This window comes from Emydura macquarii, unplaced genomic scaffold, assembly GCF_026122565.2.
Source record: "Emydura macquarii macquarii isolate MOO-44397 ecotype Brisbane River unplaced genomic scaffold, CSIRO-AGI_Emac_v2 contig_1692, whole genome shotgun sequence".
Taxonomy (NCBI): Eukaryota; Metazoa; Chordata; order Testudines; family Chelidae; genus Emydura; species Emydura macquarii.
Genome location: NW_027131829.1, coordinates 2,408,944 through 2,434,878, shown reverse-complemented (window position 1 = coordinate 2,434,878; position 25,935 = coordinate 2,408,944). Strand labels below are relative to the sequence as shown.

General features: G+C 68.5%; 1 protein-coding gene across 2 annotated transcripts; it reads right to left on the bottom strand.

Annotated features, from left to right (window-relative positions):
* Positions 1–144: 144 nt before the first annotated feature.
* Positions 145–25,321, bottom strand: FAM171A2 (family with sequence similarity 171 member A2). Of its 2 annotated transcripts, none has more exons than XM_067556276.1 (8): positions 24,953–25,321; positions 12,574–12,801; positions 10,117–10,209; positions 9,311–9,469; positions 9,029–9,205; positions 5,814–5,930; positions 4,671–4,797; positions 145–4,187 (listed from the first exon to the last, which is right to left on the bottom strand). In XM_067556276.1, exons 1-8 carry the CDS (start codon positions 25,311–25,313, stop codon positions 2,627–2,629), a joined length of 2,823 nt encoding a protein of 940 aa, XP_067412377.1. In that variant the 5' UTR covers positions 25,314–25,321; the 3' UTR covers positions 145–2,626. The 2 variants fall into 2 exon arrangements, with proteins under 2 accessions (XP_067412377.1, XP_067412378.1); XM_067556277.1 differs by having other exon boundaries at positions 12,574–13,108; positions 24,953–25,320.
* Positions 25,322–25,935: the final 614 nt, after the last annotated feature.

The following is a 25,935-nucleotide window of genomic DNA, read 5'->3' as shown; positions in this document are numbered from 1 at the left end:
CGGCGTGGGCCAAGCAGGGGAGAGGAAGCGTGGCCCTGCGCAGGCCGGGGTGGGGCTGGGCCTGGCCAGAGCGGCAGCAGCTGCCACTGAGCACGGGGGCCCCAGCCCTCGAGCTAGCAAAAGAGCAGGGCCGCGGAGGGGAAACAGAGGCACGAGCTGGGCAGCAAAGGGGCCCGCGGTCAGGGGCTGGGCACCGACGGGCAGACGGAGAAAAGACGCCGAGCCGGGCGGGGGTGGCAGGGTTTTATATATTAATGCCATTCTGGAGAACACATCGGAGGGGCAGGGCCCACGCGCTCAGCTGGCCCAGCCTCCCTCCCAGGATAAAACTCGGGGGGGGAGGGAAGGGGTTCACACGAGGCCCACAGGCCGGGCTCAGCTCCACGCCAAGCCCCCCCAACCCTCTGCCCGCGGGCGGGGTGTGGGGTCCATGCACAGCCCCGGCTCGGCTCTCCCCATACACACACAAGCTGGGGGCTCTGAGGAAGGGTAGCTTAGAGGACCTGAGCCAAGGCGCCCTGCTCCAGAAGGATGCTGCAGATTGCAGCCTGTGTGTCAAAGACACCGCACTGCATCTTTGGCAGGCGCAACGGGCCGCTGCTCTGGGAATGAGGGCTCAGCACCACTGGCCTGGAGCTGCTCTTGGCGGGGCTGGGGGCCTCCACTTGTGCTGTGGTGAGGCACCCGCCTGGCAGGGGAACTCCTCTGCCTCCCCCCCCAAATCCCAGCTGGACCAAGGGGGCCCTGCGGCCCCTTTTCCCTGCCGCAGGTGGTGGCCATGGTTGAGTGCAGGGACCCGCCGCCCTCAAGGGGGCTCTGGCGTGACTGGCTGAGCTTCGGGGCCACTGGCCCCCTGTCCCCATGCACTGATGCCTTCAGGGCAGCCACCCAGGGCTGGAAGCAGGCCCAGAGCCTCGGGCAGCGGTAGTGTGGGCAGCCATGGGCTGAGGATTGAATACAGCTCCCACCTCCAGCACATGGCACCAGCCGTCCCTGGGGTGCCAGCAGCCCCCATGCAGGGAGGGTTTCCCGCGCTTAGGATGAGGCGGGGGACGGGGCTGGCAGATGTAGAACTGGCTCCCCAGCCTCGCTCCTACAGAGCCAGTGGCAAGGAGTTCCCCAGGCACATGCTGCCGGTGCCAGGGGAGGGTGGAAATGGGGCACGCCCATGCTCCAGGCCCACAGCCACCTGGCCCACAGGCCCCGGCTGAGCAGGTGATTGCAGGGGCAGGCGGGACGGGCACAAGCTGGTGTGGGCGGGGGCTGGTGAGCGTCACAGGGGCCGACAGCCCCCCTCCCCTGGGCGGGGGGGAGCAGCACATGTAGGGCACAAAGACACTAAGAGGTGAAAGTAAAAGCCACGGGTGGGCGTTTTATTCTCTAGGGACCCCTCCCCTCCCCACAGCTGGCCCCCAGCCCCCCCCCCCACAGAGACCAGCCGCACCAGCACACTGCAGGCTTCCGGGGTGCAGCTGCCCCCTGGGCGGTGCTGGCGGGGGGCAGTGCCGGGGTAGAGGAGAGGCTACACACTCGCTGGGTCCCCACACACAGCTGGGTTTGCCCCGCGTTGGCTGGTATAGGGCTGGCCGGTGCCCCGGGCATGCTCGAGGGCCGGTGCCCCCCCCTTCTGGAGTGGTGACTGGGGGGGGGGGACCCTCCCACCCCGCCTACTCTGCCAACAGCCCCCCCACTCCCCCCGCCCTCGCCGGTGGCGGCAGCCGGCCGGGGGAAAGCAGTTTAGGAAGGAGGATTTAGCCGCTGGCCGGCTCTGGGCACCAAGGCACTTGGAGAGGGTGGGGGGGGGGGCCCCCAGGGCATTTGGCGGGCACGGCAGACAAGGGTCAGGCGCCCCGGCAGCACCCGCCACCTACCCAGCGCCCGGTGCGGCCGTGCCGAGGGCTCGGCTCTGCTTGGCCCCAGCTCCGGCCACCCTCGGCTCTTCCACGCACCCCTGAACTCCCCGAGGCGGGCAGTGGGGCGCTATTAACCCCTTCCAGCCTGGGCTCCGACTTATTCCGGCTCCGTGTTCTCCCTGCCGGTGGGGGCGGGCGCCTCCGCTCTGCTGCAGCATCGCCTCCCCTGCCGAGCTGTCCCGGGCCCCCCGAGAGCGGGCCTGGAAACTGGGCGCGTCGGCTGCTCTGCCCGGGCTCAGTGCCTCTGCTCGGCCCGCTGGCTCAGGCTGGGGGGGCTCCGCTGAGTCCTCGACAGATGGGGTGGGTTTCCCCAGGCGGGCGGGCTGATCTCACCCTGTCCTGCCCGCTCTCAGCCGGCCCTAGAGTGGCGTGGCAGTGTGACGGGCAGTGCCCGGCTGCAGGGGGAGCAGGTTGATGGTTCTCCGTCTGGACCGGCCTCGGGGTCCGTCCCACCGCCGTCTGCCTCCCAGCGCGGGTCCCCCCTTCCCCTGCTCCCCCTCGGCAGAGGAAACAGCAGGAGGGATCTGGGGGGCCAGGTCTCAAGTCACCCCCTGGTCACAGGGTCCCTGTGTCTGCCCCGGGGGGCCCAGAGCCGTCCAGTGGCATGGCACCTCCCCCTCAGGCGCTGGCATCCGGCCCTGCCCCGTCCTCTCCTCCCCCCCCGGGGGGCTGGCACTGGCTCCGGGGGGAAGGGGGCGCAGGGCCCCCCCCCCTTACTTCACGTTGAAGACCATCAGCGGCCGCTCCTCCCGCTTCTGCCAGGGGCTTTTCTTGTCGCCGGGCTCGTCGGCGCCCTCCGCCGGGTCGGTCAGCTCGTCCTCCGGGCTGGTCAGGGAGTCCCGGCGCGGTTCGCTGGCGCTGCTGCGGGAGCTGTCGCCCCGGCTGCGGCCCCGGCGCGGGATGGTGGCGGCCCGGGCGTCGGCGGCCTCGTCCAGCAGGGGCGTCAGGGAGTTGTCCTCGGGGGAGCAGACGGCCGTGCGGCTCTCGCTGCTGCTCTGCTCCGGCTCTTCGGGGAAGGCCAGCTTGGAGTAGGCGGCGGGGCCGGGGGGCCGCTCCTCCTTGGCCCGCTGGCGCGGCTTGGCCTCGTGCAGGTCCACGCCCGAGTCCAGGCTGGCGTCGTTGCTGCGGCTCCTCTCGCTGCCCTGCAGGTCGATGTAGGAGTGCCGCACCTGCGAGGAGCGCCCGTCCAGCGAGACGAACCAGGCCCGCGGGTGCGGCTTGACGCCCAGCTCCAGCAGCTTCTTCTCCGTCAGCGCCTGCAGCTCCCCGTTCAGCTGGGCCATGGTGGACTCGTTGAACAGCACCGGGATGGTGACGGAGCCGCTGACCGAGGAGGGGTGCGCCCCCCAGCCCTTGCCCTCCGCGTCTTCGCCCAGCTGCCCGGCCTGCTGCATCTGCTGGTACTGCTGCAGCTGTTGCTGGAGGAGCTGCCGCTGCTGGTCCTGGGGGCCGAACTGGTGCGGGTGGGTCACCCCGGCCTGGCCGGGCAGCCCCTCCGCCTCGGGCTGGTTCTCGGCCGGGCCGGCCAGGGGCTGCTCCCCGGCGGGGTAATCCGAGGCCAGCCGCATGTAGTGGGCCGGGATGACCAAGGTGGGCATGACGTTGCGGTACATGCGGTCCTTCATGTGGTCGATGGAGCCGCAGAAGATGAGCTGCCCCGGCTGGGTGAGCGAGGTGGGCCTGGCCAGGTGGTCCACGGACTGCGACATCATGAAGTCGGGGGGCCTGGGCTCCCCCTTGTGGCCCAGGTAGTGGTCGAAGGGGGGCGGCAACGGGGGCGGGGAGGGCGGCTCCTGGAGGTAGGCCTTGCTCTCGTGCCGTGAGTGCTTCCGCCCCGGCGGCTCGCCGCCCTTCTCCTCCACGCGCTGGTGGGAGAAGCTGCGCTGGTATTCCTCCAGCAGCGGGGGCTCCAGCGCGCCCGGCACGTCCATGGAGCGCGCGGCCTTGAGCGAGAAGCTCTCCCCCGGCCGCGGGAACTCCTCCTTGGGGGCGCCCCGCTGGCTCAGCGTGTCCGTGGAGGCCTTGCTGCCCTGCCGCAGCTTCTGCTTGAAGAACTCCTCGCGGGAACTCTCGAACTCGCGCGAGGTGGAGAAGGCCGACTTGAGGATGGGCGTGTGCACGTCGGTGTCGCCGGCGGACGAGGCCGTCTCCAGGTGGCCGGTGCAGATCAGGTTGAGCTGGGACATGGAGGTGGCCTGGTCCCTCTTCGAGGCGTCCAGCGTCCCAGACAGCTGCAGCTTCCTGTGCTGCTGCCGGGGTTTCAAGCACTTTCTCCTGGGAAGACAGGACCTGGGTCACCAGCTCCCCGCCGCAGGGCCCACGGCGCAGCTGCAGAGCTGGCCAGGACTGTGCCCCACCCAAGGGGCATTCGGGGTGTTCGGAGCCCCACCAGTGGCTCAGCAGGCCAGCAGCTAAGCCCCTGCCCTTGGGTCCCCTCACGTGGGTCACAGAGATGGGAAGGGGCTGGAGGATGCATGGGGTGCAGGCCAGCTCAGGGGGGCTGGCTGGCCCCTGCTTCCGTCCCTTCCTCTGTTCCCAGGGTGCCAGCCGCACAACGCCCATGGCTGCCACCCTCCTTGCCGGGACCCCAGATCTGCAAAGGCAGGGCAAGCTGGTGCATCCACCCACACACCACCCCCTGCTCCAACCGGAGCCCGGGGACCCCGGCAAAGGCCACGTCTCCTCGCCCGGCTGGCCGGCGGGTGCCACTGAGGCCCCGCCCTGGCGGGAGCTGGGCCGGGCGGGGGGGAGCCTCACCTGCAGTAGTAGATGAGCAGACACAGCAAGCTGAGGAAGAGCAAGGCCAGCGCGCCCAGGATGGTGAGGAGGAAGATGGTGTGGTACGCGGTGATGTCCTTCATCCCCGACGCCAGCGCCACCAGCCCTGGGGGGACAAGCAGCGGGTCGGCGCAGCGTCCCCCGTGGCACAGCCCCGCCCTTTCCCCCAGGCACGCCGGGCCAGCCTGGCCACTCCAGCAGGCGCTTTGCCAGCAATGGGAGCCCGGGCACGGGCGGGGGCGAGCCAGGCAGGCGGCAGAGCCGGATGTGGAGTCAGGACACCTGGGTTCTAGCCCAAATCGCTTCCACTCCCCCCCCCCCGCCTCCATTTCCCCTCCCCCCGATCCCTCTTGTCCCCGTGCTTTGCCAGCGCCCCCCGCCCCCCAGCCCAGCAAGCAGCTGGCCGAACACAGGCTCCCCATTCACAGAGGGGGGGTCAGCCAAGAAGGGTCCAGCCCCTCAGGGAGTCAGCAGCTGCCCTGGGAACGGGCCCAGCCCGTACGCCCACCCAGCTCCAGGTGCTGAGCAATGCCTGGGGCGGGGAGCGGGATTTTCCGGCTGCTGGTACCCGCAGCCCCAAGATCTGCCCCCTGCCCCGGCCCCTGGGAGCTGCTGCATTCCTGGTGCGGCCCTTCGCTGGCGCTGGGTCTCCTGCCCGCCCCGCCCTGCTCCCGGCCATGCTCCCTGGTCACTCCCGGGCGCCCCAGCCACAGGGGCCTGCCCCAGAGAGGCTCCGCTCCGGCAGGGGGGTCCAGCACAGGGTGTCCCCGGGGTCTGCTCTGGAAAGGGGGCCCCCCCAGAGCCTAGATCCATCAGGCTCCCCCTCAGGGCCAGCAAGGGGCATCGTCTGAGGCCAGTCCGGGGCTGGGCCGGACACACGCCAGGGTCCTGCCGGCTGCTTTGTCCATGAGCTCCTTGGGGCAACGCCGCAGGCTGGACTCGGCACGAAGGCCCCCGGCTGGGCCTGCCCACGTGGCCTGTGATTCCTGCCCCCCCATGACTTGTTCTGTGGCTGGCCAGACGGCTCCAGGCCCCGGATCCTTCCCCTGCACCTGGGGGAGGCCGTGGGGCTCCTCTCCCGGGTGCCTCTTCCCCCCGCCCAGCCCCCTGAGGCTGCTTCACCTGTGGTGGGGGAGGGCAGAGCCGCTGCCCAGTAGCCCAGCTGGGGCGAGACGAAGGTCCAGTAAAGCTGGCGCCCCTCTTTCCTGATCAGCCCTGTCCCGTTCCGGAGCCACAGGCCTGGGGGGAACCAAAACAGAGTCAACATCTAGGGCTGGACCGAGCCGGGCGTGAATCGGCCCCTCCAGCCCAGCACCCAGACATGGTGGGACCACTGACCCGTCTCCCTTGCTAGCCACGCGCACTCCTGCTTTGCTGGATCGGGCCCCGGCCCACCTCGCCCCACATCTCTCCTGCCAGAATAGTCCCTGCAGGATTGTGCCCTGCCCTGCCCTGCCCTGCCAGCGGCCCCCAGCAGATGCCCATGGGGAAGGAGTCTGGATCCCAGTCCCGCCTGTCCTGGAGCAATCCTCAGGCCAGAGGCAGGCCAGTTCTTCCTGTCCCAGCCCGTGCCCTGGAGCATGAGGGTGGAGACCCTCACTGAGGGGATCCCTGTTCCCCCCCATGCTTCCAGTTTTGAACCTTGCCCTGCTATTAGGTCCAACAATATCCTGCAGCAGAGAGTTCCCCAGATGGCACCCCCTTTCCTTCAGCGAGTCAAGGGCTCCTCTGGCCTCCGCTCCCCCAAGAACGAGCCCCACCCAAAACTACCCCCAGGTGGCAGAGGCTCCACGGACTCAGCTCACTAGGCAGTGGCTGGCTTCTCTCTGCCTTGAAGAGAAATTCTGCAGCAAAAGACGGAGGTCGCTGGGTGGCACGTGGTGCCCGGGCAGGACGCTAAGCTGAACCCAACTCAGATGTCTGGCAACCAGGAAATGCGGCTGTAAGGATGCCGACGCAACCTTAACTATGCCCTCACTCAGCAATGCCTCCCTGTGCCCCCATAACACACACCTTCTCTCTGCCCCCCATCACCTCCTTCTGCAGCTCATCCCTCAGCACAGCACCCACCTGCACCACGCAAGCCCACAGAGGCTCCCGTGGAGCCAGGCCCACAGAGGACAGACCACGGGCCCAACCCCAGAGCCACCTTCCAGCCCCATACGACTCCTGGATGCCTCCTCAGTTCACCCGCTCGGCCTGTGCCGTCACCCACCGACCCCGGGCACCTGCCACGTGACCCTCCCTGCAGATGGCAGCTGCCCTGCTACCGACAGCCCCACAAACCTCCCGAGGAACGGCGCAGCCCGCACCCTGAATGTGCCCGGGCGCTGCTTGCCTGAGCTCCCACCCAGGGGGGGCACCAGCTGTCGCCCCCTCACCGTCCTCAGAGCCCAAACGGTGCCAAGCGGGGCTGGCCGCGGCCTGCGCCATGGATGCAGGTGCCCCACCCACACCGCCTGCGCCACCAACGCCCGCTGGCTCCGCCACCCCCCCGAGAACACAGGAAGGGGGCATGACCAGCCTTTCTTCTTTCCTGGGGGGGCAGGGAAGGGTCTCAGACCCCCTTAGTAGGGCAAGATCCCCCACCCCGATTTGGGCACACACATGGGAGGGCTGACAGATGATCCTTCTCCCCCAGTCCCTCTGCCACCCGCCCCACACACCCCTAACTCCCGAGCTCCCACCTACCTCTCCACCCCTCCCCACTGCAGCCCCAAACCCCTCTGCCCCCCTCCTCTGCCCCCCAATCCTCCCTCCTCCCAGGAAGGAGCCTCGTCCCCCCAAAAAAACTCTGATTCCAGCCCCCAAAACAAAACTGTCGTCCCCCCCCCCGGCCCCACACGCTGTCGCGACCTGCTGCCCTCAGCCCCAAATGGCTTTTGCCTGAAGCGAGGGGCCCTGGCGCATCCTCAGCGAGTTCACAGCCTCAATCGCGGTTCTGCTGCGGTAACAGCGCACGGCAGCAGGAGGCAACTGTTTGGGGGGGCTTATAACTCGGGAACCCCTTGGTCACACGGCTCCCGACTGGGCTCGCCAACACTATCCCCCGCGCCCAGGAGGCCCCCTAAATCTCCCAGCAGTTCGACTAACCGTTCCGATTTCAGAGCAGGGAAAGAGCCTGTAAAATGGTGGGAGTGGAAACCCGCTAGCCGCTGGTCAAATGCACCCATGTGCTTAACGCCTGTTCTCAGGTCGGGTGCCCAAAGATTTCGGGGGCTAGGCACCCCCCGGGGAACCCTCGACGGACCGAGACCGCTCTGACCCACAGTCACAGAGACAGTTTGATTCCAGCGCTGGGCAAAAAGCACAGGGTTTTAAAATGGCTGTTTGGCGGTGGGGGGGGGGCCTATATATCCAGAGCCCCCGGCTTGAATGACTCCAAATCTGGGTCACCAGCCCCAGCCCGCCCCTTCCTGAGGCTCCAGCTTCCCAAGAATCCCACTAAGCGGGTCGATTTTAGAGGACTTAAAAAGATCAGCTGTTAACCAGCCGTCTGGTCGCCACTGTGTCCGCCCCGGCTCTGCCCTTGCCCCTCAGTCTTGTACCGCAGCCCCCTCCCTTCTCACCCCCACTTTCCCGGCTCCAAACACCCACCCCACAGGACCCGGCTGAGCCCCCCATGCTCGGTGCACTTGTGACCCAAACTAGGTCTGAGCCAAGGTCTCCCACAGGCGGTAGGTTCCCTCCCTCCACCTGTGCCAAGTGCCCACTGCTCCTCCCCGCCAGCCAGCCAGCCTGCCCCATGGTGGGGGGCAGCCCTGGAGCCAGGCTCCCCGGCGGGGGGGTTGACTCAGGGCTTTGGCAGCACCATGGAGGAAACCAGCGAGTCTCAGGGCCAGAGCCACCCCCACAATCCCCCTGCCCCCCCCCCCCCCCCGAGCTGCCACTGTCCCACCGGGGTCCTGCCAACGGTGCTTCACAGCGGTGCCAGGCGAGGTGCCCGGCACCCCAGGGAGGGAGGCAGGAGGGGGCTGGCATGCGGTGCAGGGCTTAGAGCAGCAGGGCAGGGAGCCGCGGGCACCGGCTGAGGCCCCGTGATCCCAGCACTGGGCCCTCACCCCCCAGACAGCAGCGTCGCCTGCTTCCCCCGGGGAGGGAAATGCAGCGTCAGCCCTGGCAACGGGCCCCCGAGCCCAGTGACCCATTTCCCGTCTGACGCCTGCCATCCGCACGCCGCCCGGCTTTGTGCAGACACAGAGCCAGCGGGGATCCCCGGCCCGCTTCCTGCCAGTGACCAGGGCGCTGCCGGGAGCCAGGCTGAGACCCCCCCAAACTCACTACTTACGTGCCCCGCCCCCCAGTCCCACCCCGGGCCCCAGACCATCGGCCCTTACCGCTCTTGGCGTCGAACCTCCAGGCTGGCACGCTGGTGGCCGGGGTGGCGCTGGTGTCGGGTGGCAGCGGGATGGACAGATGGACGGGGCCGGACAGCTGCACTTCGGTGCCGTTGCCCGTGAAGAGGTGGACGCTGACGGCGGCGATGGGCACCAGCTCCAGCCAGGTGTTGTTGGCTGGGAGAGGAGGGGGCCCGTCAGAGGGGGGGGTTCCTGCTCCCCCCAGATCCCTGCTCCCCCCCCCCGTGTCCCGCCCCCCCCGTTTCCCCTCCTGCCCCATACCGCTGCCGTTGCTCTCAGCCCCGATGAAGGAGGGAAAGCTGCGCATGTCGTGGTCCGCGCTGGCGGCCGTCAGGGAGGCGGAGAGCTGGCTGTACGTGGAGCTGCGGGGCAGGCGGGCTGCCTTGCGCTGGAACTGCACCCACGGCTGGCTCTTGGCCCCTGCAACGAGCACGGGGGTCAGCCCAGCGCTGCCCTGCAGGCCCCCCACCCCTCCCTCACCCTGCCGCATCCCTGGCAGCACCCCAGCTGCCATGGGCCCGATCTCAGGCTCCCCCCTCCCTCCGTCCCTGCCTCGCCGAAGGGACCAGCCGCTCTCCTGCCCCACCGCCCCGTCCACGACTTCTACCCCCCGCCCCGGGCACAGCCCCCTCTGCCAAAGCGCAAGGGTCCCTCCAGGACCGGGGGCTCCAGCACCGAGGTCATTGGGGGCTCGAAATCAACAGCCTCCCCTCCGGGCTGTACAGGCAGGGACGTGCACAGCCAGGGGCTGGCCGAGGGCCACACTGACCCAAGCCGCCTGGCCCATGCAGGTTTAAAAGCCCCCAGGTCCCCTCCTGCTCTCCCCCCGGGGGCCCAGCTCTCCAGCACAAGGCCAAGGGGTTTAGGAGCATCTGAGGCAGCAGCCCCTTTCCCTGGTGACTCCTGGGGTCGCCCCCATTGCCCAGGGGCAGTGACTCGGCCCTGGGTCACGCAGCAGAGCAGTGGTACTGCAAGGAGCAGAACCCAGGAGTCCTGGCTCCCAGGCGCCTGCTCTAGGCACAGCCTCCCATGCCCAGCAAAACGGGCTGGCGAGTGGCGGGTCTCACCTGGGGATCCCAGCAAGATCTGCACCAAGTCCTCATAGAGGATGAGGGTGGCGGGCCGCTCCGGGAGCAGGTAGAGGCTGACGGAGGCGTACACTGCGGAGGGACCAGACACACACAGGGCACGTGAGCAGCAGGCGCGAGGCGCTGGGTACAGCAGCTGCGCCGCAGGGCGTGGGGCCCCCGGGGAATGCAGGGGGAATGGGTCGTGTGCAGGGAGGGACGGGGAGCCTGGAAGCTGGCACGAAGCAGACACATGGCGGGACGTCGCTGATAACCCTGGCACCTGGCTCGGAGATGGGTGGGCAGCTGGGGGGCCGAGCAAGGGGGAGGCAGGAGCCAGTAGCAACCCGCTGTTACGTAGCCCAGCCTCTCCCAGCAGGAGGCGCTGTGGGGCGCGGGGCAGGAGCGCTGGCTGTGGGGGCAGCTCCCGGCTCCCCCAGTGCCAAGCAATCAGCGTGCGGCCAGGCCGGGCGCCGACACATCCCGGGGCTGAGTGCGGCTCTCGGACCACAGTTCGCGTGGCTGCAGTCTGGGGGGGGGGGGGAGAACCCCACATCGGGAACTCCAGACACGCTGCCCCTCTCTCCCACATGGGGGTAGGTGCAAAGCCCAGTGCCAGCCCTAGGGCAGAGCGCCCTCTCTGGGGTGCCAGCCCCACGCCGACGTCCCAGGGACAGGGCCACCTGCCAGGAGCCAGAGCCCGGTGCTTGGGGCAGGAATCGCCCTGACCTGGGCACACGCCACCCAGGTCCCACTGCCTGGGAGCGAGCCAGGCCGAGGGAGCCGGGTGCCAACGCCCCTGGCAGCCCCATTTGGGCACACTCGGGCCCTTGTTCTTCCCACATGTCCCGGCTGCAACCCGTGCAGCCAGCCCAGCCTGGCTTTGGGCTGCGCCCAGGGCCCCTGCCCCACACTGCCAGGAGGGGGCGCTGACAAGAACGGGGCTGCCCAGGCATGAACGAGGCAGAAGGGCTGGGGAGAGGGAGAGCCCCCGCCAACATCACGCCATGGGGCAGGCACGGCCCAACGGAACAGCAGCCTCCCCCCGCCCCGAAAAGCAGGAGAGCCACAGACAGCCCCTGGCAGAGCTGGGGGGCAGAGGGAGGTTGGGGGCAGGGTGTTCTCCCAGGGTGGCCTCCTCTTGCGTGTCGTCCCCCCCCCCCCCCGAGTTCCAACCCTCCAGCTGCTTCTGCGGCTCTTCCCAAAATAACCCGGCGCAGCAGCTGGGGGGGGGGGGTCTGTATAAATAGCCCAGCTCTGCCGGCAGAGCCGGGGGGCATCAGACAGATGGTGCCAGCCACAACCCTCAGCGCCAGCGCCCCCGTGCCCAGGAATTATGCCAGCCAGGGGGAAAGCCCGACAGCCGCCCTCGGCCCCACGCAGCCCCTGTGGAGTGAGCTGGGGGCGGCCACGCACCCCCCCCCCCACGCACACCCATCCCTCTGGGCATGCAGACTCCCCCCACTGTCCCCTCCCATGCACACCCCTCCCCCTATCCACGCAGACCCCCCCACCGCCCCCGTGCACACCCCTCTCCCCAGCTGCAGACACCTTCCTCACCACTGCCCATTCACTCTACCCCGGCCACAGACCCCCCCACTATCCCCCCCATGCACACCCCTCCCCTGGCCACACAGACCCCCCACCACTGTCCCCCCCCACAGACTCCCATGCCTCCCACGCACCCCTCCCCCCACTCACCCCTGCACCTCTCGCTGCCCCCCCACCCCTCCTCCTGGCCATGCAGACCCCCCCCCCCACAGCCCTCCATGCACACACCCCCAGCCACGCACAGAGCCACACAGAGCCCCCCCACCACCCCCCCGCCCCGCACACAGAGCTGGGGCCCTGCTGCCCACGTGAGGCCAGCCCAGCGCCTGCGGTAAGGTCACCCGCATCGACCTGCGGGCAGCCGCTGCCTGGCACAGAGCCCAGGCTAACCCCCCCAGATGGAGACAGCGCCGCAGGCCAGGGCAGTGATGGGCGGGGGGGGGGGGGGGGGGGGGCACCCACTAGGGGCAGCCGCCAGTGTCAGGAACTGACCCCAGCAGGAAGGTGTGTCTGCCCCACCCCAGAGTCCCTGTGCCCCACACTGAACAGGTCTCTGCCCCCCAGCCTCATGCTCTACCCAGAGGAAGTGTCTCTGCCTCTTACCCCAGCACCCCCTCCCCCCAGCTTCCTGATTATTAGCTGGGGGCCAGCCCAGATCCCCCCAGTCCAATACACCCCTGTACAGCCCAGGGGCTGGGATGGGGGGAGCCCGCTAAGGGACTGTCCCCAAATTCCCAGCCCAGGAAGAGGGGGACCCCAAATCCCAGCTATATGCAAGCCCCCAGCCCACTAAGTGAGCGTCCCCAAACTCCCTAATCCCCCCAAACCACTAGGGGAGCATCCCCCATCCCCCCCCGGCCCAGACCGAGCCCACCCCAACGCCTGCCGCCCAGCGCAGCCACTCACACGGCAGCTTGTCGACCCGCCAGGGCACCGAGTTGGTGACGAAGCCGCGCTTGGCAGCGGTGACCAGGATCCAGGTGCCCAGGCGGTAGCTGACGGGCAGCATCCCGACGCCCTCATGGTCCGTGGCGCCCGAGGCCAGAGACGTCTGGTTCCCATAAATCTCCACGGCAGCCAGGGCCAGCGGGGAGAGGTCGCTGTTCTCGTACACCTGGACTTTGATCAGCACCTCTGGGGGGGGAAGAGGAGTTAGAGGGAGGGCTGGGCCTCTGCATGGCACCGGAACAAGCTGCCACCCTCAGCCTCGCACCGCCCCACGACTGGACCCGCCACCACCCTCCACACGTCGGCGCAGGGGGAATCCTCTCTCCTCCAGGATCTTCCCGAGCAGGAGGGCACGGAGTGGCTAGGAGACAGCCAGGAAGGTCACGGCTCGCCAGGCTGGGCTGCTGGGATCTGGCCGCGAGTGGGGCTGGCTTTCGAAGGTGGACGAATCAGTGCGAGCAGGAGGTGCCAGGCTGGCAGCCACCCCGCCCAGCTGGGGAGAACAGAAGAGGTCAGGACCCATCGCCCACTGGCTGCTTCGCTATGGGCACCGCCCCCAGGGACTGGTTATGTGAACTGCCAGGGGTCCCCTGGACCACCCCAGTGCCAGGAGGGTTCGCTCTGCACCCCATCCTCCCTATGCAGTGAGATGAGACCTGAAAATCCAAGATCCCCTCCGCTCTCCATGGATCCCAGGGGTTTGCCTCTGACTCCTTGGCCAAAATCCGCCCCTTCCCCCCGACTGCCCCCTCCATGCCAGCGCGCCCACAAGTCAACATCCAGGACACAGGACAGACCCCAGACACAGGGGTTCCCTCTCCAGTTGGGCTCCAGGCCGGAGCGCTGCCCACCCCTCCCCAGCCGGGCCATTCAAAGGGACTCCGGACACGGTCAATGACCCAGCCAAGTTCTTCCACGCCCCGGTGGGAGCCTGCGCCTCTGGGCCGGCTGCCCGGCCATGGGGCAGGACTCAGGGGATGGGGTCTGCGAGGAGCCCAGTGGATGGTGACAGTCCTGCAGGTCGACTGTCCATTGGCGCTCCCAGAGCCAGCCAGGGGGCTTTGGGCAGGGCCGGCCCAGGCCCGCGTGGTTCCCCAGCACCCGGAGGGTTTCTCTCGACGGGGAAGGTCGCCTAGATTGGCTGCAGCCGCGCCACATGGGGGCAAGGCACGTCTCACACCGTACGTGGGGCTAGTGCAAATTGGCGCAAACCTGCCCAGTACAGGTGGGTCCGGCCACTAGCCAGGGGACAGAGAAGTTCCACGCCTGGCGTCAAAACCCGTTCGGTCACCAAGGAAGTTACTTTGGCAGGTCTCAACGCACCACAGCACAAACCGCGTCAGCAACGTTGGCGCAGAGGCCGGTCGGAGCAGGGCTGCAAATCGGGGTTGGAGGGAGGGGCACGGGCAGCGCTGGGGGCAGGGAAAGCCCCGAACCGGGATAAGCAGGGAAGTGAGTCGGGAGAAAGGCTGGCAGAGCCAGGAGGAAGGAGCCAAACTGGACTAGCAGGGGGGCGGCAGGTTGCCATCAGCGGAGCTGGGTGGGTGGAGATGCTGGCCCTGGACTAGCTGGGGGGGCTGCAGGCCAGGACACACGGAAAGGGGTAACCAGACTGGAACAAGCCACCCCAGCCCCGTCAGGGGAGCGCCCCCTTTGCTAGCACCGTGGGCGCCAACCTCTGCCACGCAGCCTCCGGGGCCTGGGGGGGCGGCTTTCCGGGGCTGGCGTGAGTGCAGAGCCGGCGCCTCCAGAGCTGGTTCCCAGCACAACAGCCACAACCCAACCCCGCCCCCCTGCCACACACACACAACCCCCCCTCACACACACACAATCCCCCCCTCCCCCCCCAGTGATTTTTCCGGCTGCAGCCCGCAGCCTCAGGCAGCCGGGGGAGCCGGTTCCCATCACCCTGGCAACGGCCTCATTCCTCCCCGGCCAGGCCCTGGCACTCCCCGCACAACAGGCGCCGGGCATGGCCTGGCACGGGTCCGAGGGGGCACGGCTCGGGCCCCTCCCCCCTTCCGCAGGAAGCTGCTGCCAGGGCCAGGCTGGCAGCGTTGCCAGGGGGTTGCCATGGCAGCCGCAGGGTAGCAGCCGGCTCCCGCACTGGGGGGGTGCCTGGCTCCCCCCGCCCCAGCCCAGCGCCGCCAGCCAAACCGCGGGGGCTCGGGGTCTGGGGGTGCCCGGCTCCTGGCCCAGCCCTACACCCCAGGAGCTCTCGCCCCACGGGGCTTGGCCCAGTTCTGAGTAACCGCTCCCAGTGACCAGGGGGGGGGCGATGCCGCCCAGACCCACCTCAGCCACCCCCCCCGCCCCCGGCGAGCTGCCCCCGACACCAGCTGGGCAGGAGGGAGGGAGCCGATCCCCGACACTGGGTGGGTCACGGAGGAAGCTGACCCAAGCCTGGCTCCAGGCACGCAGTGGCCAAGCCGCGGCGCCATTTCTGGGAGGTTTAAATCCATCCCGGGAGGCGCCTGCTGCCCGGTGTCGTGTCTCTGGACGACGCTAAAACCAGCCTGCCTGGCGCCAAGTCAATTGTCACCTGCGCCGGGCACAGACCCGCCAAGCTGGCCAAGCCGCCAGCCCCCCAGGGCAGCGAGGCTGGGGGGTGACCCGTCAATCCAACAGCGGGCGAGTTACGGGGAGGTCCCATTTGAAACGTCCCATTGGCAGCTCAGGGTCGGGCGTGTGCTCTGATGGTTGGATCAGTGCACTGGGAATCAGGACTCCTGGTTCTACCCAGCTCTGCCACTGATGTCCAGTGTGACCTCAGGTGGGTCACGCCCCGCCCTGTGCCTCAGTTTCCCCATCTGTTGAAGCAGAATCATACTGGCCCAGCCAGGGAAAGGTTTGGGCTGAATTAATTAGTTTTCAAAGTGCGCCACGTTGCTCAAAGGGAACAGGCCCAGGGGCCCCACAGAACTACGCCGGAGGTGACTCTTGGTCAGCCCCCCATGCCAGCCTTGAGGAAATCACCAGAACAACCAGGAGAGGCCCTCCACCTGCTCACAGCAACCAGCCGCTGGGAGGCTGAAGAGCCCCCGTCTCTGGATCAGAGCCTGGCACCCATCCCAGCCTGCAATCGACACGCCCCAGCTTCCCATCACACCCCGAGCACAGCTTCCATCAGCACCCGCGCTGGCTCGGGCTGCAGGCTCCCCCCGCCCCCACCAAGGCCACAGCCAAACCCCTTCCCCAGCCTGCAAGACCCACGAGTGGGAGGAACCAGCCCGACAAAGGCCCCAGGCCACCCAACGGCTGGATGCTGCCGCTCGACAAACGCAGACAGAAAAACGCGCACTTGTTTCCCCAGTGACAGTCATTAACCACGGCATGACACGCCAAGGGCGCAGGGCTGCTTCGGCCCGGCCATTTTAAAATCAAGTCTGGATGTTTCTCTGCGTGATCCGGGGGTGCACAGAGCCCAGCGCTGCAGACACCCCCACAGGTCCCACCTGGGCAGCAACCACTAAATGGGTCACAGCATTCCCACTGCCAAAGCATCACCACGTCCCAACACCGGGCCGGTGCCAGCTCACCCGCGGGGGAGGGAAAGGGATCTCGTGGGACCCTGGACTGTCCGGCAAAACTGGAGACAGGTGGTAAACCTGCCAGCACAGGGCATGGGCTCACCCTGGGGCTGGCAGGTACCCTGAGATGGGCACTGCCCAAGGCCCTTGGTAGAGCAGCTAAGACCCATCTGGGAGTCCCACCCTGGATCCGATGTGGAGTGGCGGGATGGAGGTGGAGAGAGAGGGGCCTAGGAGGTCCGGGGCCGGTGCTGCGTGTGAAGGGCTCCCCTCCCTGCCCGTTCCCTCTGGGGCCTGCAGATTGCCGCTGCCATGTTCCCATCTGCTCTGGTCACTCCTGTGTGGCCCTGCCCCGGTGGAAGGGGGTAGAGGAGGAAACCCCTGCCGGCAGGGGGGCATCCCGATGGGACGTTCCTCCACCGAGCCCCAAGGAGGGACTGGCAGCAGGGGAGAAGGGGTCCTAGGCAGCGAGGCCGGCAGTTCCTAGATGAGCCAGGATCAATCCTGCACACCCGGGCCGGTGCCTGCCAGCACCCAGAGCTCAGTGCTGCGCCCGGCCCACTCACCCACCCAGCAGGGCAGGGGCTCTGGCGAGGCAGTGCCAACATGCCAAGGGGAGGCAGGTGGTGCCCCGGGTATGCCCAGTGCTGGGGAAGCGAGCATGAAGCAGGTGTGAACAAGGCTGGTCAGTTTAAACACTTCCTCTGTCTGCGTCCTGTGGGCTCTGGCTGGGGGTGGGCCTAGGGGGCAGGACTCCTGCGCGGGAAGGGAAGGGGGGTTTGCCGGGTTAGAGCAGGGGGGAGCTCAGAACCAGGACTCCTGGGTTCTCTCCCACCCCTGGGAGGGAATGGGGTCTGGTGGGTGAGGGCAGGGGCTGGGAGTCAGGATCCCAGGGTGTATTCCTGGCTCTAGGAAGGGGGGGGGGCGTCTAGTGGTCAGAGCTGGGGGCTGGCAGTAGCACAGTGTCCTTGGGATTGGGACCACAACACCGCAGCGGCATTTGTAACCAGCCTCAGGCTGTGTCCGTGGCGAGCCCTGCTCACCCATGCCCGGGAAAGCTCCTGGCCTCCAGCTGAACACGCCACAGGGCCCCCGCTAAGTGCCAGCACCGCAGCGCACAAAGCCGGGTTTGCTCTGAGCCGGCGTCAGCTCCTGGGCTCCGGGTGCCTCTCGCAGCTGCCCAGGAACCTCCAGTTCCAGGGGACGGAGCCTGCGCTGGGGAGAAGCTGGAGAAAGGGCTCGGCTCCTCTCGGAGAGCCCCAGGAACCTAGAGCCGGCAGTGATGAGGGGATGGGGCCTAAGGGGCCATTCTGAGCTGCTGGGCCAGCGCCGCTCCAGGCACCGCCAGCTCCAATACCCTCCGCACAGCACCGGCCCAGATCTGCCTTGGCGGATGGACTCGGGGAGCCGGGAACGGAGGGAGCCTCTGCCACCCCGTGCACCTGATCCGACCGGGGCGCAGGGGAAGAGTCCCTAGGGGGGCAGCAGACAGCGAGCCCAGAACCCAGCCCCACACGCCAGCCAGCCGGGGGGGACCTCCCTCCAGAGCTGGGCCCAGATGTTCCCCAGATGGCCGGGCAGCTCAACAAGAGGAATTCTAAGCAGCTGGCGCTAGTGACACGTCCCAGGCAGCCGGGTCGGGGGCAGCCGCACCCGAGGGAGTATGAGAGGTTCCCCCTGCCCCCACGCATACCGGGAACAGCTGGGACACATTGCAAAGGCGGGGCAGGCTGGGCCAGGGGCCGAGGGGCACAGGCCGGTAGCTGGAATGTCCCCACTCCAGGGAACGTCCGTCCTGCAGCCACATACCACACACAGGCACCGCGGCAGCTGTCCGGGGGCTGCCAGCAGCTGGCACGGCCCGTCAATTCCCCGGCACGGGCTCAGCCAGAGGTGTCAGGAGCAGGTCACCCACTGAACAAGATCTCGAAAGCCGGGGAGGGGAGGGGGATCTCCCCTGAGCACGGAGACAGCGGCGCCAGAGCCACTTGCCTCACGTGGCCCAGGGCATCAGTGCCAGGCCCTGCCCCGCCCCCCCCCCCGGGCCTAGGCGGCACACCTGCCCGGCAGGGGCTCGCGTCCGACCCACTTGTCAGTTACAGGCCCGCAGCTCAGCCGCAGCCTGCGAACGCCCCCCCCCCCCAGGCAGGGCCAGATGCAGGCGGGGGGTGATGGGGGGGGGGGAGAGCAGAGGCTGGCGGTTGCCCCATCCCCACCCCAGCTCCATCACCCACCTGACACTTCCTCCCCCGGGCCGTTGTCTGGCCCCTCCGGAAGGATGAGGGGGGGGAAGCCCAGAGAGCCCCCTCCTCGAGGGGCTGCGGCAAATGGCCCTTCATGGGCGCACGTCCCCCTGCAGAGCTGAGCCCTGCCCCACATTCACACAGCACGACTCCCCCGGAGTCACTCTCACTAGCCCCGTGGCACAGATGGGGAAACTGAGGCTGAGAGAGCTGGCGTGGCAAAGGTAGGGAGAACCCAGGAACTGTGACTCCCTCTCCTTTACTGAACCACCAGCACCATGGGGGGGGGGGGGGAACCCAGGAGCCCTGGCTCCCCATGCCCCCTGCTCTCACCACTGGGCCCCACTCCCCTCCTGCCAGACCAGGGCCCAGTAAATCCACTCATGTGCCTGGGTAGCCCTTGGGGGATGGCTCTACCTCAACGCTGCAGCCCCAAGACCGTGCCGCCTGCCTGGAGCCTGGGCCCACGCCCACTTTGCAGAGGGGGACGGTGCCAGGGAAGTTGCCGGCCTCTCACCCCCACCCCAGAGTGCTGCATCCCTACAACGTCACAGCCCGAAGGCCAAGCCCCATGGCAGCCTCTCTCCCCCAGAGCCTCACGGCCCCTTCCGCAGCTCAGCACGAGGCTGATCCCCGGGATCCCGCGGGGTCAGAGACCGGCACTGGTTCTGCCCGGCTGTGTTCATCAGCTGGAACCCCGCTCAGCTCTGTCGCTGGCCACCCACCTGGGGCGCCCGAGCTGCAGCAGGGACTTTCTGCTCGGACCAGGGCAGGGCATCCGCAGCTAGTTTCCCACGTTCAGATACTGGTTCTCGAGCTGCTCCGGGTCCAGAACCGGTGCCCCCTTCGCCATCCCGCCTTCCACCCCCCTCGACAGCTCACCGTGGGGCTGCTCCAAATGGCCTCAGCAAAAACAGCAGCAGGGCTGGCTGCCTTCGGGGATGCACTGTGGCCGGGCTGGGGGGCCGGGCACCGCACAGCCACCGCGAGAGAGCCCAGAAGAGCCCAGCAAAGCAGAACCAAGGGGGGGACGGAAGGAAGGATCAGCTGTACTAGGGAAACTGAGGCACGGGGCAGTTAAGGCCAGAATTTTCAGAGCAAGTGGACAGGACATAGATCCTCGACCTCCTGAGTCCAGCCAAGTGCTTTCCCCACACCCCTTTCTCTCCTCCCCCACCCCCCACGGTAGGGGCCCCACAGATCCCCCCACCCCAGACAGCCCAGGAACTGCCAGTCCTGCCTCACGCAGCGTCTCCACCCCCAGATCTCAGAACACAGCACCTTGGTGGAGAAGAATCATTTTACATGGAGGGAAACCAAGGCAGAGAGACGGGCAAGGACTCATCCAAGGTCGTCCCAGGAGCCCTGATGCCCGGCCCCCTGTTCAATCCACTGGGTCACAACTGGACAGGTAGACGGTGCATCACTGAAATGCAGCCACCTCTGGTGCAGAGCGCGGCCGTTGACGGGCATGCAACCCAGCACAGGCCAGCAACATGCTGCCAGAACTGGGCAAACAAATCTGGACACAGCAGAACAACACGGGTTTGAAATTCAGGCTGGAACGTGAGCAGGCAGTCTCCTCCCGCCCTCTCCCCCCCCCCCAACACAGCACAGCCACCCCATGGTCAACCCCCATGAAACACGGTCACCCCCACATACGTGGTTCTTCCCCACCTCCTCGCACAAGGGCCAAGGGCACCTGCTCCCTTGGCAGGGAGGGTACAAGGAGCCTTCGCCCCTCCTTCCTGGAGACTTAACAGCTGCCACCGTCCCCCTCCAACCCTCTCCCCATGTGGGGCAGGGGCACCTTCCTTTTCTGGCCTAGCAGCCCCCATCACCCAGAGCCCTCTGCCCTGGGCAGGGTCAGCCCAAGGGGCGTCTCCGTCAGACCGACCTGCCCCCCTGCCCTGGAGCCAGCTCTCCTGCCCCCGCAGGGACCCGGGGGAGGGGGTGAAAGCAGGATGCCCAGCCCCCGAAGGGCAAATCACTGGGTCTGCAGCTCTTCTGCCCCCTCCCCGGCTCCAGCCCGTCTGGCAGCGCCCAGCCCAGAGAGACTGGCCCCAGCAAAGAGCAACAACTCCGAGGAGGGGCAGGCGGGTCGCACGGCGCCCGGGCACACACGCCCCCGCCACGCGGCGCCGCTGGACGAGACGGACGCAACCAGAAAGGAAACCCCGGGGGCGCTGAGAAACTAGAACTGGGGCGCTCACCCCGGGGGCCACTCAGCCCCACAAACCCAGCGAGGGGCGAGGCACGGAGGCTGGGGGCAGGGCAAGGGGCCCGGATTGTGCAGCTAGGCACGGAGGAATCAGGGGCTCACCCGGCAGCGGGGCTGGGCGGAGCGGACACGCCGGCAGGAGGAGGAGGAGAGGCCTCAGCCCAGCCTGGAGCCAGCACAGCAGGGAGCCATGGGTCATGGCAGAGCTATGGGGGAGCCCAGGGGGCTGCGGATCGGGATTGAGGCGCATCACAGAGCTGTGGGGAGGAAGCTCCCAGGACCCCTGCCTGGCTCCAGCAGGCGCCAGCGGCTCCTCCCAGCCGGTGTTGTTTGGTTCGGGGCTGGAGTGAGCCTGACCTACCCCCGCCGAGGGGGGGCTCCCTGTGGGCCGGGGCTCCCTGTGGGACTGCAGCAGGGTGGCACTGCCCCGGGCAGGCCTCAGGCCAGGACTGGGGAGGGGCACTCAGAGCTGGGGGCATTTTCTGTTGCCCTGGACCCACAAGGGGATGAGCTGGCCTAGGGCAGACGCGGGGGAGCCCCCCACCTTGGGGGGGGGGGGAGATCAGATGTGCCCCCCCCCCCGTGCAAAGGGGAGGGCCTGGAAACAGCCCCTGCCACCCTCCGCTGGGGGGCTGGGCACAGATGCCTTGGCCCCGTTTCACACCAGCCGCGCTCAGGAGCTGCTGCCAGGCACCATGGCAACCCCGGAGATTTCCAGGCAAACCCGGCTCCCCCCCGCAGGCGCCCCAGAGCCCCCCCGCTGCTCTCCGGCCCTGTCTTGAGGCTGCTCCGAGGGACAGATCCCCCCACACACACACTGCACGAGCCCCACAGATCCTGGGGGCCAGCAGGGCCTCGACTCAAACAGCCCCAGCCCCACATCGGCAAGCAGGCTGGGCCTGGAGGGGAGGGCAGAGAAGGGGCAGGTGGGTGCACGGGGGGGCAGAGAAGGGGCAGGTGGGTGCACAGGGACAGGTGGGAACATGGGGGGCAGAGAAGGGGCAGGTGCGAACATGGGGGGGCAGAGAAGGGGCAGGTGGGTGCACGGGGACAGGTGGGAACATGGGGGGCAGAGAAGGGGCAGGTGGGTGCACAGGGGCGGGGAGCAGACAGAGGCAGGGAAAGCAGGAGAGAGGAGATCTGCCCTCTCCCGTCCGTGTCCCTCCTGCAGGGCTCCCCGCTACCTTCGTCCCGGCCTGTGTCACCTCCACATTCAGCAGCTTCCCCCTCCTGCCCCGCGGCCCCCTCGTGCTGACTCCAGGGGCCCAATCCCTGCCAGCACGGCAAGAGCTACCAGCACAAATCGAAAGCCCTGAGCTGGCCCCAGAGGGGCAGAGTGTGCGGAGGTGGGGGGCAGAAGCAGGCAGAGCAGAAAGCTGTCACCCCACCGCCAGCGAGCCCCCTCCCACCAGCCGGGGGGTTTCTCTCTCGCCCCACGCCCAATCCAGGTGCTGGGTTCATACCCACAGTTCAGCCTGCGCCCCCCCCCGACTGAAGGGACCCAGGCATCCGGGCAATACCCCCCCAGTCAGCCTGCAGGAAACCAGGCCAGGCCCAGGTGCCAGGACCCATCCCCCGAGGGGTAACTGGCCCCAACCCACTCACCATTGGCGCATTTCCAGCCCCACAGATAGCGAGCACGGAATCCACCCCCCTGCGCTGCCCGGCCCAGCGCCCCCCAGAGGACGAACTCAACGCACTTGGCAAACCCTCAAGTCCACACCAACCCCTGGGGCGGGGGGGAGGGGAGCAACTGACATATGGGGAAACCGAGGCACAGGGAGCATCTCGCCAAGTGAGCCAGCGGCAGAGTGAGGCATGGAACCCAGGAGTCCCGACTCCCAACTGTCGGGGGCCCCCCCCGCCCCCATCATCCCAGAGCCAGCACAAGAGCCCAGGGGTCCCCTGCTCCAGCCTTTCGCCCAGGGCTGGGCGTTGGCCAAGACACCCCCGAGTGCTGCCCCGGCTCCATGCCCAGCAGGGACATTCCCACGGCAGCTCTGCTCTGTCCTGGCCCCTGGGTCTGTCCAGCACCTCGAGCTGTCAGCCTCCGATGCCCCAAGGAGCTGTGGGGCGTGGGGGGGGGGGATGGGCACAGAGCTCCAGGCCCGGGAAACGAGCCCCTCCCGCAGGTGAAGCCAGCTCTGCGCCCATCACCCGACAAGCCCGAAGCCCGGAGGCTTGCACACAGAGGGTGGCCTCGGGGTCCCGATCCCTGCCCTGCCGGATCACAAGCTCTGTCGCCACCCGACACTCCAGTGCTCACAGGTCCCAGGGGGTGCAGGAGGGAAGTGCAGGCGCCCTCCCCCTTGGTTCGGTGGGGGCATTTCCGGGGAGGGGGCAGGGCAGGTCTCCATCCTCCAGCACCGGGCGCCATGCCCAGCAGCGATCTGGGCTGGCGACTCCTCTGCCATTCACAGGGGGCTGCCTGCGCCCCAACCACCGGGCCCTGCCTGCTCCCCATCCCCCAGTGTCGGGACAGACTCCTAAAGCCCAGCCCCACTTCAGGGGACGAGGAGCGCGTCCCCTGAGCCTGCGGATCCCAGCCCCAGCTCTGCCAGCTTGGACCCTGCCCTCGCCTATCACCAAGGCCTGGTTTCTGTGGACTCCAGCGTACGCTGCCTGGGAACCCGGATGCTGGGCACGCTGCCCCCCAGAGCCGTCCCCACCAGCAGCACCCCCCACCAGTGCAGCTCCCCCAGCCGGGGACACGCCCAGCGGAAGGAGCCTGAGAGCCACCCAAACCCTGGCGGCAGAGGGCAGAGGGCAGATGACGATCCTGCCCCCAGGCTGCATCCCATGTGGGGAAGAAGCCAGTTCCCCAGCCCAGGCCCCCCACCGACAGCCTCTCCCCCGGCCCACCACCCTCTTTGTTCCCGCCGCAGCCACTTGTGTCGCTCCAGGAGAGGAATCCTGGGAATTTCATGGAGCCGGGCTAGGAACCAGCCTGCGTTACTGGCTCTGGGCCCGGCTGAGCCAGCTGCAGGGTCTAGGATCCCCTGCGCCTCGCAACCCTCCAACATGCGGGGCCAAGCGGGGGTCACCTGGGGATGGACAGACAGACAGATGTGCATGAGGCTGGCAGATAAACAGAGGGGTGCATATGAGGACAGACGGAGGGATAGACAGAGGGGTGTGCATAGGGGACAGACAGACACATGGAGGGGTGTGTACGGAGACAGTGGATAGAGGCATGGGTATGGGGACAGATGGACAGAGGGGAGTGTACAGGGACAGATGGACAGAGGGGAGTGTACAGGGACAGACAGGAAGAGAGACAGACAGACAGGTGTGTACCCGGACAGAGGGGTGTGTACAGGGACAGACAGATGGGCAAAGGAATGTGTACGGGGACAGACGGACAGAGGGGTGTGTATGGGGACAGACGGACAGGCAGCGAGGCGTGTATAGGGACGGACGGATGGATGGACAGGCAGAGGGGTGTGTAGGGGGATGGATGGACAGATGGACAGGCAGAGGGGTGTGTAGGGGGATGGACGGACAGGCAGAGGGTGTGTAGGGGGATGGACGGACGGACGGACGGACAGGCAGAGGGTGAGTAGGGGGATGGATGGACAGACGGACGGACAGGCAGAGAGCGTGTAGGGGGATGGACGGACGGACAGGCAGAGGGGTGTGTAGGGGGATGGATAGACAGATGGACAGGCAGAGGGTGGGTAGGGGACAGACAGACGGACCGACGGACAGTTGTTCGATGAAGATCGGATCAATCAGCCCCGATCAGGACAATCCGGGTCATTTCCAACCCTCCCCGGTTCGCCTCCCCCCCGCACCCCGCTGCCGGGGAGCGAAGGCCCCGTGTGAACGCGGGTGCGCGGCCCGCAGCGGGGGCGGGGGGGGCCGGACCGACCTGGCACCAGCCGCTGTCTCGGGCAGACAATGGTGCCATCAAATAGCGCCGCAAAGGAGAGAAAAACAAGGGCGTGGGGGAGGGGTCCGCCCTGCCCCCCCCCGTATCGGGTTCACCGGCTCCCCGGCCCCCCACGAACCGCCCCGGCCCCCCCAAAACAGAAATGGGGGCGGGCGCCCTGGGTCCAGAATTCGGGCAGCAAATCCGCGGGGCAGAAAGGGTTAACCCGGCCGTGGGGGGCGGGAGAAACCCCCCCGGAGCCGGGGGGGGGGGATGCTCTGAAACCGGGCCGGCCGGGATGGTCAATCCTGATTTCAGCCCGGGACCCCCCGACCCCCAGCCCCGGCCCGGGACCCCCCCAGCCCCCCAGAACCCTCCAGCCCCCCACCGCCCCCCGCGGCCCCCTCCAGCCCCCCATGGCGACCCCGCGCTCTGGGCCCGGCCCGGCTCGGCCCGGCTCGGCTCGGCTCACCCTGCGGGCTGGGCGGCTCCCCCGGAGACTTGCCCGGCGCCGGCCCGATGTGGCCCGCGAGCAGCAGCAGCAGCAGCGGCGGCAGGAAGCGGCCGCGGCGCCGGGCCGGCATCGTGGGAGCCGGTGCCCGCCGCATCCCGCCCCGGCCGGCGCCGCTACCCGGCCATGGCGCCCGGCCCCGCCGCGGAGAGACGAGACACGGCCCCGGCCCGGCCCCGGCCCGCCCGGCTCTGTGGCTGGGAGGGACCCGGGCTCGGCTCCGCCGCGATTGTTCCCAGCCGCCGCGCCGCGCCGCGCAGCCCCCTCCCCTGCCCGGCCCTGCGGGAGCCGCCGCGCTCCCTCTGCCGGAGCTGCCCGGCATGGCCCGGCTCGGCTCGGCTCGGCTCCCCCTCCCCAGCCGGCTCCGTCCTTGCCTTCCCCCCAGCGCCCCCTCCCCGCCTCCTCCCTCTTCTCCCTGCCCGGCCCTGCTGGTGTGCCAGGCGCTGCACAAAGCCCCCTGCCCGCAGGGCCCAGTCTCAGCGGCGGGGCAGAAGAGGGTCTCCGCCCAGGGAGGCGGCAGGTGCCCAAGGTGGCACACAGCACCTGTCACAGGTCCTGGACTCAGTGCCCAGTGCCCCCCCCACCCCCAGCCCTGGGCTCCCACGCAGGGCTCCACTGCCTCCCGCCTCCCCCCTCACCTCCAGGTCAGGCCGAGGCCCGCGGGCAGGGGCCGTTCGCCCCGGGGATGCCCATAGGGGCCTTCGCCATCGGGCACCTTCAGCCCCAGCTCTCCAGGGAGGAAGGTCCTTCCAGCCGGGGTTGCAGCCTGCAGGGGGGAATGGGGCTTCCTGTCCCCTGGGGGCGTCCCCCTCGCCGTCCCTGGGCTGGGCTGCTCACACTTCCTCCAGCCGTGGACCTGCCCCAAGCCGCTGCCAGGTGGGCCGGAGGAGACCCCCCCTTCGCTGGCATGGGGTTGACGGGGTCTGGGTGCTCCCAGCAGGGGC

Bases quoted from the DNA above. Each gene is read 5' to 3' on its own strand.
- FAM171A2 (XM_067556276.1), bottom strand. From the start codon at position 25,313: ATGCCGGGCAGCTCCGGCAGAGGGAGCGCGGCGGCTCCCGCAGGGCCG. The intron at 9,470-10,116 runs GTGAGACCCGCC...TGCTCGTTGCAG, and splicing joins GATCTTGCTGGGATCCCCAG to GGGCCAAGAGCCAGCCGTGG. The intron at 5,931-9,028 runs GTAAGGGCCGAT...GGTTCCCCCCAG, and splicing joins GAGGTTCGACGCCAAGAGCG to GCCTGTGGCTCCGGAACGGG.